This window comes from Sinohyriopsis cumingii, chromosome 2 (genome assembly GCF_028554795.1).
Source record: "Sinohyriopsis cumingii isolate HCF-2022 chromosome 2, ASM2855479v2, whole genome shotgun sequence".
Taxonomy (NCBI): domain Eukaryota; kingdom Metazoa; phylum Mollusca; class Bivalvia; order Unionida; family Unionidae; genus Sinohyriopsis; species Sinohyriopsis cumingii.
In genome coordinates, this window is record NC_142962.1 from 140296121 (window position 1) to 140315923 (window position 19803).

Genomic DNA, 19803 nt, shown 5'->3' on the forward strand with positions numbered 1-19803 from the left:
CCATATGGGCGAATAAGTCATACCAAGAACGATTTTGACACGTTTGATATCAGTTGATAGATTTTTATCAGTCTAAATAGATCTGTGCCAATATAAATGGGTGAAAATGCAAAATAGAAAAGTTGGTATTTTTCACTCAGTATCGCTTGCAACGTTACCGATCATCGTATCCTTGCTACGTCCATCTGCCATTCCCGTTTTGCGATCGTATCACATTTTTTCGATGCTAATTCTATAAACCTGACACATATAATAAAAGCTGTTCAACGGTAAATAATGTGTATGCGTCTTATGAAGTACGTCTTCATTTGTACGTCCTTGCGTTTAGTGCCTTCCTAACCGAATATTTTCCATATAGGCGAATAAGTCATACCAATCGCAAACAACCAACGATGTTGACAAGTTTGATATCAATTGATACGTTTCTCATGATTCTAAGTCGATCTCTGCCAATAGACATGTGTGAAAATGCAAAAGAAAAAAGATTGTTCTTTTTACTGAATATTTGGTGCGACATTACCGATCTTCATATCCTTGGTACGTGAAACTACCATTGCCGTTTTGCGATTGTACCACATATTTCGATACTAATACTACAAATTTGAAGAATATAATTAAAGCTGTACAACAGTAAATAATATGTGTGTGTATCTTATTAAGTACGTCTTCATTTGTCTGTCTTTTCTCCTAATGTCTTCTATACGATCGTTTAACAAACAGGTGAATAAGTCATTACAATAGTAATAAACACCGATTTAGCAAAATTTGATATCAATTGTTAGGTTTCTCGTCAGTCTAAATCGATATGTGCCAACAGAAATGTGTGAAAATGAAAATAAAATAGTTTGTATTTTTGACTCGATATCGGTTGCGACTTATACGTGCCTCTACCATTGCAGTTTGCCACGGTACCACATATTTCAATTTTAATATTATAGATCTCAAACATATAAGGAAAGCTATACAACAATATATAATATGTGTATGCATCTTATAAAGTACATCTTTGTGTGTCTGTATGTCCGCTCAATGTCTTCCTCAATGAGCGTTTTCCATATAGGCAAATAAGTTATAACATTAGTAATTTTTTAAAAACGCGATTTAGACGAATTTGATATCAATTGATAGGTTTCTCATCAGTCTAAATTGATCTGTGAAATATATAAATGTGTGAAAATGCAAGTAAAAAAGTTGATATTTTTTACTTGGTGTCGCTTGCGATATTACGGATCATCAACGGATCATCATATTCTATATTCTACCTACGTGCCTCTACCCTTGCCGCTTTGAGATGGTACCATATAATTCGATGATAATCATTTGAATGTTAGTGCTCCTAGATCTTTACAACACGAACGTTTATCTTAGAGTCGAATAAGTCATACCAATCGTAAGCACACACAGATTTTGACAAATCTGGTATTATTTGGTAGGTTTCTCATCAGTCTAAATTGATCTATGCCTACAGAAATGTGTGAAAATGCAACCTAGAAAAGTTTATATATTTTACCCAGTATCCTTTGCGACTTTACCATTACCAATCTTCATATCCTTGTTACGTGCCTCTAGTATTGCTGTTTTGCGATGGTATCACATACCTCGATGCTGATACTAGTGATATGAAGCATATACTTAAGCAATAAAACAGTAAAAATTATGTGTATGTATCTTATTAAGTACATCTTCATTTCTCTGTCCGTGCGCCTATATCCTTGCAACATGATCGTTTTCTATAAGGCTAAATATGTCATGTTAATCGTAAAAAAAGCTACAAAGATTTGGACCTATTTGATATCCAGTCATTGGTTTCTCATTAGTCTAAAACGACCCGTGTCAATATAAATGTGTGAAAATGCTACCTTGAAAGTTGCCTTTTTTGTCTCGGTATTGCTTGCGACTTACCGATCTTCATATCTTTGCTACCCGCTTCTACCCTTGCCGTTTTTTGATGGTTTGTATATAACCAAATAAGTCATGCCAATTGTAAAGAACCACCGATGTTAACACATTTGATATTAGTTTATAGGTTTCTCATCCTCCAAATCTTTCTGTTTTTAAGAAACGTTTTTCTAATTCAACTAACGGGTCATCACGCTAAAATTACGCTACTGACAAATGTCACCTTAATATCCTACATACTAAACTTAGACAAGCAGGTAGTCTCCTGAAATCCGACCTTTACATGGTGAATTTAGTTAACTCTTTCACGTGTGCATGTGCTTATGATAATGAAGAAGTTGAACACTTTGTCTATTGCCCCTTACCTAATGCCAAAGATCCCAGCTCTTTCGCTCTACCTTTCAATACACTTCTTGGTTAAGTCTAGATTTATCATTGAAAAGTGACGTGACTACTCACCTACAATAAGATGTCTTTCTGCTTGTGTGATGACCCGTTAGTTAAATTAGAGAAACGTTTCTTAAAAATAGAAAGATTTGGAGGATTTCGGATATCATCAGGCAGAGAGTTCTAAAGACGAATCGTATATGGTAAAAGGTCGTGTGAAAATATAAAGTTTGGTTGAGATTGATGTGATACTTTGAGAGTAACGTAGACGATAATTAGATGCCTCATATCTCCTTTGTGGAAGAAGTTCGTTTAAATAGTTAGGTACTTGAGTATTTATAATCGAATACATAATGCATAATCTCTTCCTTTTCCTTCGTTGTGCAAACCAAGCAGTTTCCGCATAAAGAGACTATCTAGAAGAATTAATGGGTATAGATCTGGAACGATCCGTGCATCTTCCATCTGATTTTCCCCCCTTTATTCTGATCTTTCCGAATCTTCAATAGAACAATTATCCCAGACTCCAGAAGTATATTCTAAGGTTGGACTTATGAATAGTGTATATAATTTAGCTGAAGTCAACAATTAGTCTGCATTTAGACGGTAGTGTTTTATCTCCTTTCTTATACATCGGTATGTCATACGCTAGCTTGCACTGTGTTAGGAACACGCTGGCTGGGAGTGATTTATTTAAATGTATTTGCAATGGAACATACATTTCTTCAACTATACTTGTACAAGTTTATTACTTATTGGATTGGTTCCAGCGGTTTTGTTTAGGTCAAGACTAGTTACTACATCTATAATTTCTTGTTTATATATAATGATGGCAGAAATAAAAGTTTCATTTCTAACTTCAAAATGCGGTAACTGTTTATCATAATTTTTTAAACGTGTAACATATCAAACTTCCGAGTTCAACAGGTCGCACTTCTCCTGATCACTTGTTGCAAATTTAGATGATCATTTCGTACGTTTCAGTGGAGGTAATAGGTTCCATGTCTTTGTAGAATGTACTTGTTATCTCATTATTTTCCAATAAGGTCGAGGATTTGATCCGATGGCAGGGGTTGAACCTGCATCCTTTCGGTCGCAGGTCTGAGACGCTAACCACTGAGCCAATGTTGCTCCTCTTAAGATTAATATACCCATATGATATTTTCCAGTATCATACGTAACTATATGATACGTTTAATAACACCCAGTAACTCAGCAAATGCCGGCATGACGACATATGAATTGAAGGTGTAATGACGAATGCAATTTAAAGTCAATTATGTAACCTATTTTTATGCTTTTTATTGAATATCATTTCTGTCATGTGATACACATAACATAATCTTACATTTAAGTTTATTTAAAATGAAATTTATGAAATTCGTTAAATAGTTTCAATCTTTTGCGACTCTCGTGAAAAGATCCTTCATTGCTGTTCATGTAATTTTACATGTCATTATATTTCTTTATTGATTTGCACTTTGGTTACAAAAGAGACAACTTTTGCAATTTAAAACTTATTTCATCTATACTACACTAGTATAGCTCATGAAATGAAGGCAGTTTACTTGGCCTCTAATTCATCTATAGGGAATGATACCTGCGGGAGACTGCTCTATCTGACCAGTGTGTAACTATGGAAACGGTAATTTAGTGACCTCTTCTCCAGCCTCGAGCTTTAGGTTAAGACTGAAATTCGCTGTCTTATGTAATGTTCTGTATCTGTAGTTTAAAGCTGGGAGAATTATACAGAGAGAATAGCAAGTAAACCCTTCTGTAAATGGAGCAAACTCGCACTTTTACACTGTAAAACTAATTTATCTTACAATCATTTATGAATAATTAAAAATTACTGAGTAGTAACTAAGAATATATAAATTCTTTAGATGGAGACCCAAATTTCATTTTTTAAATTATCGTATTTTTTATGTTTACTTTCCAGATACATTTTTAAAAAAATTCTCAAGAAAATATGAAATCTGACAAAAGATAACGAAAGTCTTATTATTTTGATTTTTTGTAAAGAGCAAAGAAAGAAAACTATTAATGACATAAGCTTTCATCATGACATATACACACTAGCCTCCACAGAAGTACCTTTATGACAGTACGGTTAAAATAGAAATAAATATGCATATACAGTTGTAAACTTTCCCGATTTATGACTAAACATTTATACTGTGATAGGGTATTCTTAGTAAGTAAAATGTGTATTATACAATGAATGAATAGGAGGTATTCGATGAATGGACTGCACGCATTTCAGGTGCAGTGGCTACTCAAGATTATTTACTGATGCACAAACTAGTTATAGTTGTCATACTGGTTGTCATTCCAGGGATACTGACAGTCAGTGATTTCCACCTTGTAAAATCTTTCCTCTAGGGCGGACAATAATAATAGTTTCTGAAGCTGATTTTATTAGCAATGGTTTGCAAAATAACAACAAATATCCTTGTGTTTTATCAACTCATTATGGTTCCGCTGCTTTGGTAGAACAAAAAGGAATGTTCTTTATTGTTTTATGAATTTTATGCCCTGTGACAATGGCCAACATTTTGTAGGTCACGATCACTTTGGCATAAACTTATTTTATGCATGGCAGTTGGAAACTACGAAAATCTTCTTAGAGGCGAGCTGTATAATCGGCAGTTACATTGTTATTCTGAAAGAGTTCTGATAACTAAATAAATAAGTAAATAAATAAAAACACCATCTTTTATCATTAAAAGTTGCCAAGTGTTGTTTATACATTGCACGTGGCGTAATTCGTAAGTTTACTCGGCATATTTTCAACTCGGTAACGCCTGGTAACGGTCATACTTTTACCTAAATATGTGGGTCCTTTGAGAGCATCGTAAATGTATGGAGGAAAAGAAATAATTGTATTTTATGCTCATCTCAAAAGATTTGTTTGTATTTCTGCGAAATAGTCATGCCTAACCAGATAATAGCACAGACCCCCCCCCCCCATTGTAACTACAAAGCCTTGAGCAAGTGCGAAGTTACCAGTTAATTTTATTGTTTGTTTCTATTTTTCAAGTTGTCTTCGTGTGTGCGCGCGTAAATTGAAAGCTTGTTATTACCAGTCAATATCGTCAATCATATTTGCTCCATTATTCCATGCAGATAAGAAAGGAACTAATTTTGTGTTGAATTTGTGCCCCCCCCCCCCCCCCCCATCCCACCCCGCCCCGGCACGGTACAATAAACAAACACTTGATTGAAAATAAAATAAAAGAAACTAACCTTGCATTGTTATAATGTATTCCTTCTTTTTTCATCATGCGAAATTTACAGAACAAAATATATCAACGAACTCCGTAAATGTAGCGGATGCCGGCATGCGTATGCATCCTTACTGTGTGTGTATCGCTAATGTCAGATAAAAAAAATATCGCAAAAGAGACGAAAATATCACCAGATTGCTTGAAGGCGCCTGCCATTCACGCATGATAAGTTTCAAGGTGCAAACGGACCAAGATTATATTCTATCCAGGTTAACTATACGACGATATCTCGCAAATAAAAAAAAAAAAATCATTATTTTAAAGAACATACAATGTGAGTGCAAATGATAATCTTTCGCAGGTATGAGTTACGAAAGTATCATGGGGGGGGGGGGGGCACCAGACAGATGACCCCCACCACATAAAAAATAAAGTGTTTTCATGTACTCTTGTATACCCCAAGATGTGTGTGCTTGTTTAAAGTTTAAAAAAGGAATTTTGATCAAACTTTTAGTTTATAATTAGTCCTAGCGTTTTCTAAAGGGTAGTAGTCTGAAACATGGGTCTTATTCCCATTTTCAGATTTCATATCCTTGATTTTTAGTGATCTTTGTCAAGAATTTTCTATGTTCCGTGTATGCTATGTGTATCAATGCTATGGTGTGTGTATGCTATATAGTCTGTGTGTAGGGACAGCAATACTATGTCAAATTTGTCTCTGTTGTCTTAATATATATTTTTCTATGGACTTTTCAAATTTATTTGTTTGTCCTGGTATAAATTTAGTTGCTTTTGAATTAATTTGCAATTTAGAATTCCGGCGAGATGAACGGTATACTACCATTTGAAATTAAAATAAAACCTTTTGTTTTATGTGATTGACTATGGTGTGGTGTTTCTCACATTAAAGTCTATTTTCAAAATGAGGTAGGCTGTATTCGAGTCAGGGTCCGCACTTTCTTTCTTTATTTATTTGTGTTTCTCCCGATTCGAGTTAGGCCTCCTCTCTAGTATTTAATTTATAATGTAAAAGAAGTAAATATCCAACCCAAAACCCCTTAGGAAGCTTTATACATTTACTGGTTTGGTTTTAGCATGAAAAACATAAGTGACATCTACAAAAATAATAAACTGGTAAAAAGACTAGAAACAACAAGGACCTTTAGAAGTATAAAGGAACTTTTATGTAAATATAGGGAAAATGAGGAACTTTGGGGAATTGAAACTAAGGAAACATATAATTGGATAAGGGAAAATTTAACCTCTAAAATTAAAAATAAAGTAGAGGAGGAAATATCTCGGTTAATTGGGACAGACCTTAGAGGTACTGGACCAACATCGGCTCTCCAAAAATACAAAGCTTGATATTCAAATATCTACACGACATATGCATACATGTAAATTATCTCATGTGCAAATGTGCGAACTTCACAAAATATCATGCGATGGCACAGTGCGAGTTTAGGAAACAAGACAGGATACAATTAATTATGGAGATATCCAAGAAATAAAAATACAGAAGAAACCAAGTTTTATATCAAGACGGCAACTTTAACAAAACTTTAATAGGAAAAATAACAGATAACATAACTAAAACCATGATGGCGTGTGACCAAGTCATAAACATAAAAAAAATGAATAGGCAAATTTTTTTGTAATCCTTTCAAATTAATTAGAAAAAAGAACTTCTAGGAAGATTTGTGAATGGGAGGGACGGGGCTGCAAAGGGTGAAAAGAAGGGGAGGGAGATGGGGCAATGGATAATCTCCCCTTAAAGGGGACCATCACAAAGTGAACCCTTGCCCTCATACCCCCACCCCGGAATGGAATCTGCTGTAGCCGCCACCCTTTTAGATTCTTATAAATTTTCCTAAACAGCTTCAGTTTCTTTTTATTATCCATTACAATTAAAATTAAATAATTAAATAGACTTTAATTATATTACGTAAACTATCACAAATCCTAATTATCGGGACAGAGAAACTATATGGGAAAAGAACGAGATAATGACGTCATGGGGCTATGAAAGAGTCGGGAAAAACACCTCATATAGGAAACTTTACATACATACACGAAAACAAAGGATCTAAAGTCTCCCTTCTAATTCTATTTGCTCAAAATGTGCAGCTCTCGCACTGCACGGTAAATCCCCACTGTGTGTGTGTATGTGTGTGTGTGTGTGTGTGTGTGTGTGGGAAGAACAACCATTTTTAGAGATTTTGGCAGAAATCCAATAAATAATTTGAGACGGCCTAACTCTAGGTGGGAGAAATACAAGCAAATAAAAAAGTGTATGGACTCCAACTCGAGTACAGCGGATTTCAATTTACAAATCCAATATGTGAATAATGACACAATATATTTGCACACAGAACACATTAAGTTTTTTTTTTTCTTAATTAAATTATAATACACCGTTACTTAGCCAAAATTCAAAAATATATTAAATAAATAAAAATAAACCTTTTCTTGATCCGATTATAAGGTCCTAAGATTACTGGGGAGATTTGGGAAAAAATAAAGGCTATCCCAACATGGAAGCAAAATATAGCATACACAAACTATAGCATATATATATATATATAGCACACACGGGATATAGGCGACCTCTAGCCAAGGTCAACCAAGAGTATAGGGAAGGGATTTCAAGTCAGGTGATGGAAAGATGGAAACCTATTCGGAAAAACAACCCTATAGATAAAACTAGGTTTTAAAAGAAATACCCCGTTAAAAAGGAGAATTAAATTTTTTTGACCTAAATTCTTTTGCATAATATAAAACATACAACACATGGGGGGGGGGATAAATACACATAAAACACTATAATTTTTTGGAAAAGTGGGGTGGGGGTCTGTCTGGTGCCGGCCCCCCCCCCCCCCCAGTACTTCGTCTTGTGGGGATAAATGTACGTCATTTCCTGCTGGCGTCCTCTATAGGTGGAAAATCGTATCTAAGTAACAGTGATGTATACTTTTATTTCGAGAAATTAAATTATTTTTTCTGTACACTTTATAGGTTTTTTTTGGTTCTTTTTGTTCAAGTATAACTACTTTTAATCATGTTATGCAAATCTGATGTATAAAGAAAAATGTTGGTGCATGGCCGGTAACTTTTATACGTCATGGCAACGGAAAATAAATTCCGCGCATGCGCATTTTGTGTGGGAGCACCAAAAAAAAAACCCACACAAAAACAAGCAATTTACTAAAACAAGCCATTACGTGAGAACTTGGCCTGAAAAGAGCAAATATAGGTACTATAAAATATTGCTAGTCTCGGATTTGACAAGCCTTAGTTTTTTATGCTGATGAAACATTTTTCAGTAGAATTTTTTTTCCTACAGTTTAAATGCCTAATTTTACTGTTTATAATCATACATGTTCAAATGTACTGGTCACATATAACAATATCGTCGAAATATTAACTGATACCATGCTGGATTTATATAGAATGTCTAAATAATCATAAAACTAAAGGTGTAATTGATTATAACCAATATATATTTTTTGCAATAACAAGATAATGAGATCCGAACATTGACCAAACAGTACTTAGAGAAATTCAATATCGATTAGTTCATCCTCAACCTCCAACTGATATACTTTATTGCAAGGGGTAAATGGTACCGTATTGAAAGACGTGTTAGGATAAAAGATACCGTTGTTAAAGAATATCCTGACCGACTGAGATCTTAACATCGTACATCATAGCTGCAAACAGTGCAAGCCAATATACACATTTGCATTATGCTCACGCAAGAAATATTGTATCAACCAAATGGGTTTCTTGACCGAGCGATGTCAAGCCCTTGCGCGAATCCCGCTACGAGTCATAGGTTTCCCCGATTCAAAGGAATCCTGTACAACTACTTCTGCAAACTGGAAAGTCCAACGCGTCCAATCTATCAGTAATGTTACTCTAATTAATACATGACCACAAATCCCAACTTCCCAATTGTATGTCAATGTCACAACTGCAAAGCTTCTCTTCGTTAACTTTCCGTAACTTACCGCCAGTATTTCACGCCGTGAAACTATACAACTCAACAACCTAATACAGGGAACCGTTTTTACTACGCCAGCTTAGGCCTTTTAAATCATGATTTTTAGCTTCATTTCGCCTGTAACTTTGTAACATATTTACCACCACAGCAACAATAAATGGCGCCCGCCGACGGCGGAACAGTCCTTTTCTGTTGATTCCATTGTATAATTTACCAATCTCCAGTCATAAATACTGCACCTGGAGTCACACGATCAATTCACGCAATTAGATTTGAATAGGGACTACTGAGTGACAGGGATACTCATGCGGCTCTTACCTGAATTCACCAAAAGTAAACCATGTCATCTTGAAACTCACTTACACTTCACTCCGTAACGTTTGCCCCTAGTAATTGGCTAATTATTTTGGTCTAAAGACTATAATCCCAGCACCGACTTCCCATATTCAAGCAGGTATATAAGGAATCCTTAAAATGGAGAGCGGTAAACAAATGCGCATGCTCCAAAATATATTACAATATTATACATACCTTGGAATTTTATTAACTATTTTTGTTTACATATTTTCATTGTACTCGTGGATGGGTAATGTGATTTTGCGTTCTGCCTTGCTTATAAAATGTATTGTCTTTGGTCAACAAAAGTTGATTTAGAGAGGATAAGAAAAGAAGTTTTGTTAAACGATGATGGAATTAAATAAACACTGGGGACAATATCGTACGTTGCACATAAATCGCAGAGATTAATTGAGATTTTGCTTAACGGTCAATCAGTCCGCACTCGAAGTAGGGAAATAAGCGAATAGTGCAAAAGCCGACCATTGTCTGATAATCGACGTACATCTGCCACAGCCATATATTGTAAAAATCCCATTACTACAGGTAAAAAAGAATTAACTACAACTGCTTCTTTGGGGCGTCATGTGTGACCAGTGTATATTAGTACTGTGTTAGAAAAATATTGCGACAAACCAAAGTAAAGAAAACAGTCACTTTTATCAATCAGTCCATATCGTTTTACAAATTATACTGAATAACTGACTTCAGTAGAACTCAGAAGAATGTATTCCTGTAAGCACATCACGATTGCGGTGTTTGTACATTTATATAAAGTGGGATCATTTTACAAGCAAAGTATACATTTAAAAATTAACACTACAAATGAGACAACGCTTAAGTACATACGGATTATAATCGTGAGATGGCAAAGAATGGTTCATATGTTGAGAGGTAACCAATACACCAACAAAATAAGAGTTTGTAAGAACATCTTATTTCCTTCTTAGATATACTTAGCCATAATGCAAATTGTTTCCTAATATGAAACATGTAAACATATTCCGACCATGCTGGAAACAAAAATAGTAAATTTAATTTAGTTCAGCGTAAACTGTAAGTTAGTTCTTTCCTTTTGGCATGGTGTCTGAATAAAAAAGTATATTTCTCAAATTTGCTAACCACTACACTGTCATTATGTAATTAGATACCTAATTGATGTACCATGGTTGTATACATATATCTATAAATATATATAGTTTTGTGGACATGTACGGTTGAATAATACCATCCCGTGTTTGTGTAGGGAAATGCGTACATCACAATCGCACTCGTAAATTTGAATCAATACCATCTCATGAATGGTTAGGGGCCGTCCATTTAGTATGTACGCATAGAGGGGTGGGGTGGGGGTAACCCAAATGCATAGGCTTGAGCATGGAGGTATACTGATAATATATGTACGCATTTAAGGGGGGGGGGGGCGCTGAAACCTCGAAAATAAGTTGTATAATACGTAACCTGTTCGACTTGGTTCAGTAGGCTTTTGCATTTTAGCGGACATAAGACAAACTTGTCCCACCCAGTCACACTATCCTGACACCAGGCCGACTAATCCGAACACTAACCTCTTAATGATCGGCACCAAAAGAGGCAGCTGCTAGTACCATTTTTATGTCTTTAGTATGATTCGGCCGGGGTTTGAATACGCGACCCCTCGCATCCGAGGCGGACGCTCTATAGACACATTGCACCATCGGAGAAGTCGCTTAGTAAAGAATGTACGATACTGGTTCCTGTTTTTCATGACAACTCGACCTGGAGACCTACCTGATGGAAAATGAAGGCGCATTATAAGGTTATAATATACGAGTCCATAAATACATAAATATTTTTAAATTATAATTTTCGAGCAATTAGTGTCTCTTAGCATTTAACAAAGTCTGCTTGCAGTAGCGTACTAAGGGGAGGGGGGTTACAACATACTTCGATGCTAATACTACTGATTTCAAGCATAAAATTAAAGCTAAACAACAGCATATAACATGTTTACATATATTATTAAGTACGTCTTCATTTGTCTTTCCGTGCGCCAAATACCTTCCAACACAAAGATTTTCCATATAGGTAAATTAGTTGTACCAATCTTAAACAACCATATATTTCGACATATATAATATCAATGTATAGGTTCCTCATCAGTTTAAATCGATCTGTGCCAAAAAAAGTCGAGAAAATTAATAATAAAAAAGTTGGTATTTATGACTCATTATTGCTTGCGACTTTACCGATCTTCATATCCTTGATATGTGCATCTACCCTTCCCGTTTTGCGATAGTAGCACATACTTGGATGCTAATACTATAGATTTGAAGCATATAATTTAAGATGTACAACATTAAATAATATGTGTATGTATCTTATTAAGTACGGTTTCATATGTCTGTTTGTGCACCCGATGCCTTCCTATCCGAACGGTTTCCATATAGGTGAATAATTTATACCAATAGTAAACAAACACAGCTTTTGACAAATTTCATATTAATATATAGGTTCTCATCTGCCTAAATCGATTTGTGCCAATAGACGTGTGTGAAAATACAAAATAAAAAAGTTCCACTTTTTACGGAATATCGGGTGCGACTTTACCGATCTTCATATGCTTGCTACTTTAATACACCCTTCCCGTTTTGTGATTGTAGCACATACTTCGATGCTAATATTAGAGATCTGAAGTATAGAATTAAAACTATACAATATTATAAAATGTGTGTATATATCTTAATAAGCACGTCTTTATTTGTCTGTCCGTGCGCCTAGATCCGACCTATACGAAAGTTTTTCATATGGGCGAATAAGTCATAACAATCGCAAAAACAACGGTTTTGACACATTTGATATCAGATGACAAATTTGATTTTAATTGATATGTTTCTAATCATACTAAATCGATCTGTGCCAATAGACATGTGTGAAAATGCAAAATAGAAGGTTTTGTTCTTTTTACTGAATATCGGGTGCGACTTTACCGATCTGCATATCCTTGCTACGTGAATCTACCATTGCCGTTTTGCGATCGTACTACATATTTCGATGCTATTGCTATATATCTAAAGCATATAATTAAAGCCGTACAACTGTAAATAGTATGTGTATGTATCTTATTAAGTATATCTTCCTTTGTCTGTCATTTCGCCTAATGTCTTCCTATACGATCGTTTTCCATACAGGTGAATAACTCATAACAATAGTAAATAAACCCCGATTTTGACAAATTTGATATAAATTGATAGGTTTCGCATCAGTCTAAATCGATCTGTGATAGTAGAAATGTAAGAAAATGCAATATGAAAGTTTTGGTATATTTGACTCTGTATCGCTTGTGAATTTAACAATCTTCATAACCTTGATACGTGCATCTTCCATCGCCGTTTGTCTTGGTATCACACACTTCAATGTTTATAGTATAAATCTGAAGCATACAAGGAGAGCTATACAACAGTATATAATATGTGTATGAATCTTATTAAATACATCTTGATGTGTCTGTATGTCCGCCCAATGTCTTCCACAGCGAGCGTTTTCCATATTGTGTATTGTTCCACTTCCTATTTTTACACTACCTAATTTTGACCTAGTTTAATAAACACCCATTTCTACAGAGGACACATCTGTCGCAGCCTCGACATTTTTTTACACTTATCAGCATTGAGTCACTCGGACAAAAAGATTTGTCAAAAGTCATATCATTATTATTAATGAAGTGAAACAAGGACACATACGATGAAAAAAATAATACATTTCTCCAATTCACTTTTTTCCAACCAGGAAGTCCTCTTAAAATCTTTACCAACTATTCTGACAAGGCAAATACAATTCGTTCCATACCAATCATCCAGTCTGCTACTCAACATGTGTTAGCTATGTGACTCACAGCTGATAACTGCATCTCCATCACCTTTATAGAATTGTGTTTTGTGTTTTACGTGAATATGTCATTACTGATTTTCTGAGGTGGTTCTTGGGTATTTTACTTTGGAGTAATGAACATGAAACACACGTTTATGGTATATTTCATAAATAAATCAGCATCCTCTACATTACTGCTAATTTAAATAAAATTACGTGTATTACTATTAGGATGTTTCTCTCAAAAATAGGCAATTTTACTTTAATAGTAAATTTTCAAACGTCCATTAAACTAATCTTGATATTGAACTTATTTTGACAAATTAATTCTTTCTAAATGTCTTCTGTCTCCTATTATTTGCACTATTAGAGAAATAAGTTATGAAGTATGCAAAACAGTTTTGTACCTTAAACAGTACATGTACATTAAAGAATTGGGGTTCTGCATATTCACAATGCCATTTAATTATTGCAAGGATGTTGTACACTAAATCCAGTATTCTTTTATTATAAGTAAACAATTGTATTATTATACCATCATGATTTTCCCCCAATTTTATTCTTTCAGCTTTTCCAACAAAATATCTGTTCCAAAACAAATTTTTTGATAAATATAGGAACAAATTCTGAGTAAACACCATTTTTCTTTTGTTGTCGTTGTTAATGGTAGACTGAGAGAAGAAAATGCAGCAGCATATAATATGAACTTAAGTGAAGTTATGAACTTACTAAGCCTGGATTTAAATAAATGGTATCACTTGTATTTCTAATGATAGCCACAATCCTCTTAGTTTGGGCTCAAGACCAGCAATAGTGAATAGAGGTATTTCGAAAGACATATAACAGCTCACTCATTATAATGTTACTAATTAGCATTATTGAAAACTTCTTAGATATCAAAATAAATAGTATATATGTATGGTGCTTGTTGGCGACATTGGCAGATTATTCACTCCACATCCTGGTTCCCGGGCAGTTTTGATCTCTCACAATAATAATCACGGGCATAGTGGCTCGTTACAAAGAAAATCAACAGATTTGGGTTCTAACCTGTAACACTATTAACATATTATATTGTTACAGGTTAGAACCCCATCCCTTGATTTTCTTTGTAACGACCCCCTGTCATCATGGGCAGTAAATTTGAAACATACTACTTCCGGGTCAATCTATTTTTAAGGTGCAATATATACTAGTACATAATGGGAGGTAACTCAAGTTGTGCTATTCAATTCAATTCATTAATGAAAAAATGGAAATAAATAGGTAAAAAGGCAATTATTTATTTTGCAGATGAATATTTATCGAATATTTAACATTCAGCAGCATAAATATGCATTTATTTTATTGATATTTGTGGCAAGAGTGCAGAAAAGGACGACGTGCTTCGTGGGCAGATGGAAATCTGCCCACGAACTTTTATCTGCCCACGAAACCGTCTGAGGACGACAAAACTGCCCACGACCCACCTTAAATAATAGTATATATATATATATATATATATATATATATATATATATATATATATATATATATATATCCGTTATGAATTTAAAGAGTGACACAATTTATTGACTTATAGTAAATTACCTCTCAAATAAACAAAATGTAATCCTTAATAGTTGACATATTAGTTTATGTCTGATATTGAAAGTTTAGGAAAGCATTCATTCTACTTATAGATGTGCGATTAATTTCGTGATATTTTGATTTCGTGATAAGTTTTATTTTCAAAGCTGACTTATGTAACACTATTTTTAAACATTATTTTCAGATTTAAGTAACGCTGGTAGAAACTTTGAAATAGTGGGTTTCACACAAAATTATTCAATAGTAATGGAACATTGAGAGAACGATGGGCAACAATCTGTTCCTGCTGATAGTGCCATCTCTGCTCTGCATTCAAGGTATGTCAAATTTCCATTGCAGATTTGATTATATTATCTGGTAAGACGGTCATAATTTGATAGTCTAACTTAAAACTAACAGACGTTTAGACAAACCAGAAATGTTAGATCTTTTATTCCTTGGATAGTCTCTTCATTGAGGCTTAATTCCCCTCACTAAGCAATTATTATGGACCAGGCGCCAACATATGCTATGGGGACTTGTTTTGTTCATTCAACTTCTATGTTACAACATTATAATTCAAATTTCCTGTGCTTGTTGCAACTATTTTTTTTCTAGCATGCTATTCAATATGATTAAAAACAGCCGCGATAGCTCATTTGTTCTGGTGCACTTTCGAATCCCATCACTTGATAATCCTATGTCGTCTACCGTGGTGTGTCTTTGTAAAGTTTTAAAGTGTTGATGGGCCGTAAACTCAAAACCGACATTCTTGGTTTCTCGGCATACATGATATGTATTTATTTCTTCGATTTATTACAAATTGGTTTTAAATTGAAGATTCAGACGAAGTATAGAAAGTACAATTTAGTCAAGGATAAGAATATTTGAATTCCAACAGTTCCAGAGGTAAACACCTACAACCATGAACGTGCAGTTGGTAGCAATATAGACCGTGAAACGCTGTTGATTTACTAGCTACATTGAATCATATAATGGGGAAAAGTACAACATATCAAACTCTGCCGTCAAATAATATAATGTGTATTTTATCTTCAAGCTCTGCTAGTTTTTGCTGTTTAAATAATCAGCGTTTTGAGTATGTATGCATTGCTACGTGTTGCAGATGGCAAACTGCCGAAACCTTTTTTTAATGTCCTTTTTATACTGTATCAAAGAAACCATGTATTTGCCCAGTTTCATACAAAATTATATATTGATTAAATGTGCTCATTAATCAAAATCTATCCGATCCATTGATTCAGATTTGCAGGCGTGTACCTTAATTTCATGTTTCTGCTTTGGTTCTTTTCAAAGTAAAGTGGATTTGTAACAAACGTCATATAATAATCCGTCAATAATCAGTGCAAAAGTTCGTATTGTTTGTGATGGAACACATTCACGAATTTTATTTCAGTGTCTTCACAAAACTGCAATGATGTCATAAACAGCATAAAGGACATTAACCAAGTTTCTGAGACGGATCCCCCAGGTAAAGTACCCTCATCGTCGTCTTCGTGCACTAATGTATATGATGACCCAGTAAAAATATATATGCTCTTTGACTATCGGCGACAGATGCTTCTTTTCCACTGACTGATACACTTACACAAGTCACGGCAATCAGTGACAGATGCTTCTTTCTGTTGACCGACGTACTCACAAAAGTCACATCAATCAGTGACAAAGCTTATTTTCTATTGACTGACATGCTCACAAAAGCATTTTATCTTAGGCTGAAAAATGTTCTAAAGATATCATCACAATAACGTTTAGAAGTTTACATTGCTGTGTGCACAATTTCGCATTCTATTTTTTTTTTTTTTGCTCAAACGCTAACAATTGATCCCATTGACACGGGTCTTCTTGGTGTATTCAAGTGAAAGTACGTTTTTTTTCCCTAAACTTTTGTAAAAAAATATATGCAATCGATAAATGAATTGTATAAACATCATAAAGAACTTTGAAGTCAAGAACAATATAGATGAATATAAAGTTTATATATACAAAAAAAAATATTTGCCCTTTGATGCCCTAATCAAGGGAGTCACACATACATTTAGTGCTTCATGATTACTATACAAGCAAGATAGCTACTACATTTAGTTTATTTCCACACAGCAGTTTATGAGTATGTGTGGTAACGGGCATACGGACGGAAGAACAGTACGACGGACAAACCAAGGGATCACAATATGAAAACATTTTATTTGCAAAGAGTTTGTGTGTTTGTTATTGCTTTAACCTCGAAAATGAGGGTGACAGGTGACATCAATTTCTGATAATGTTCACAATAAAAGTGTTATCTTTTTTGTTTCAGGTACTTTGATATTCAATGTCAGTAAAAGTCCATCGGACAACATTACATATACCATCACCAATCCGATCGAGCCAGTCATGCAGTCTTATTTCCGATATTTTCAGAATGATACATCATTTACGTTTGCATTAAATATGGCTCTAGATCTGGAAGAGTTGTATAATATATTGGTAATTATACTATTTCTCTTTACGTTCTGTGTTTATTGCGGCCATCGTAAATGTTATGATTTTATTAGTTTGCCCTTATCCTTAGTTCCTGCTTGAAAATGTTTCAAAATAATTACTATCAGAAAATTTTCTTTACTGTATGTTCTTGTAAAAAATAATCATAGAAACATATTTACAACCGAGATATTAGTCAGTATAATTTTTTAAAAACTGCCTTACTGGTTCGAATGAAGAATCTCTATGTTTCGATTATTTAATTTATGAAAATAATTTCAATAATCCAACTAAGTTTCTATGAATTTACTTACTGTATAGTTTGGTTGGTGTATGGAAATATTGTTAGTTTACTTGCCTTCTAATTGCTTTCTGCCTAACATTTTCAGGCATTTTAAGGCAAACAGCTTATTAGCACGAATTTATGATGATCATAATAATTCATCTCTCTTATAGGGCTCTGATGTTCAAACAATTGCTTTCATTTTTATCTGCGGAACGGTAAGATTTGTTTTTCTCATTTACCTTGAGACAAATGTTGTTTTTATTACATGGCGGATAATGTAACATATTGGCCAACACAGTCACGTGCTATACTATAAATACAGGCTTAAACTTACTCGTAAAAAAGGAATATGTTATCAGTATGTATGTGGATTCTGTAGTATTGTTTGATTTATTGAATGGTAGTGAAAGTTACTTCAAACCGGATATTTACTAATTTCATTAAAAAAAATTCCCATTTGTTCATTTAACGCTTTAAACACCGCTACATTTAAATTGGTAAACTCTGAAATGGAGCTCGTCTAGACAATGCTAAATACACACCTTTGATTTTCCGATGTATTGTATTTACCTTGAATTTCCGATCTCTGTGAGTTATTGCATCATCGATCAAAGTATAAAGAATCACCTTGAACGTGATTCACATTTTTTCATCACAATTGTTCTTTGAATAGCATTTACGATCTTCATTTCACGTTTGTTTTGACTTTCACGTTTCTTCTTCTGACATTCCAGATAAACAAAAGGACCACAATATATGTAAATCCAGAAAATGAGTTCAATCCGTCCATCAATATCACAGGGAACCTGAGTATACCTGAGGTAATTTAGACTGAATTAAAGATCGTAACTTAAAAAATGCAACTTATATTAATGGTGATATGTAACTGTGTATCTATACTGAGCCTAATTCCAATTAATTTATTAACACATATTAAGGTAATTATGATGTCACGTCATACATAGCTGAGGTATATTGAGATCTAATTTATGTTCTGTAATAAATTTACAGGCCTGTGTACCCACTCGGCCTGGAATAAGACACTTAACCGGAAGCTAAATTGTCAACAGTGCGAAAACTAGATATATCCCAATGCATACGCTAAACGAAATTCTATGAAAGTCTTGTAACACGCGAGATGATTTCCCCATTAACGCGTAATATTAATTCGCCAATAGAATAAACTGTTGTTGCTGTAGGTTTATCGCATTTTTCAGCACATGATCATCTAGCTATACATGGCTGTCAGTTTATCTGGTGGGGGAAGAACCCGTGAAAACAACGTGTAGAGCAGTGAAGCTACTGGCAAACTTTCTCACATACCCACATTGGCCGTGTCCTAGAATAGATCCACGCGGACAGAGTCAGATGGCATTGTGTGTGTGTGTGTCTGTGTGTGTGTGTGTGTGTGTGTGTGTGTGTGTGTGTGTGACTTGGATTTTTAACATAACTTTAACAAGTTTTCAGTCATATCGCTACGATGTCTGCAGTGTGGCAGTTTATAGTGATGTCTAGCACTGGGGCATCGTGCCGCAGAAATGTAGTTTGATGTCCTACCCAGCCACATTATCCTGACCACAGGCCGACCAGTCCATACACTTACCTCTTAATGCTCAGCGCCTATCAAGGCAGCTGTTAGTACCGTTTTTATGTCTTTGGTACGACTCGGCTGGGGTTCGAACCCCACGACCTCCCGGATTCGAGGTGAGGACCTAACCACTAGGCCACCGGAGCGGTGTGTTCGTTCGAAGTAATATATC

The 19803-nt window shown here is 34.6% G+C and overlaps 1 protein-coding gene across 1 annotated transcript in view; it reads left to right on the top strand.

Moving 5' to 3' along the window:
* Positions 1–19803, top strand: part of LOC149805942 (cadherin-related family member 1a-like) — an 89460-nt gene that overhangs the window by 58008 nt on the left and 11649 nt on the right. Inside the window, exons 2-6 of the mRNA XM_089950727.1 lie at positions 15479–15611; positions 16691–16765; positions 17594–17763; positions 18214–18258; positions 18778–18864. Coding sequence (XP_089806853.1) covers positions 15560–15611; positions 16691–16765; positions 17594–17763; positions 18214–18258; positions 18778–18864 — 429 coding nt within the window. The 5' untranslated portion in view covers positions 15479–15559. The remainder of the gene's footprint in view (positions 1–15478; positions 15612–16690; positions 16766–17593; positions 17764–18213; positions 18259–18777; positions 18865–19803) is intronic.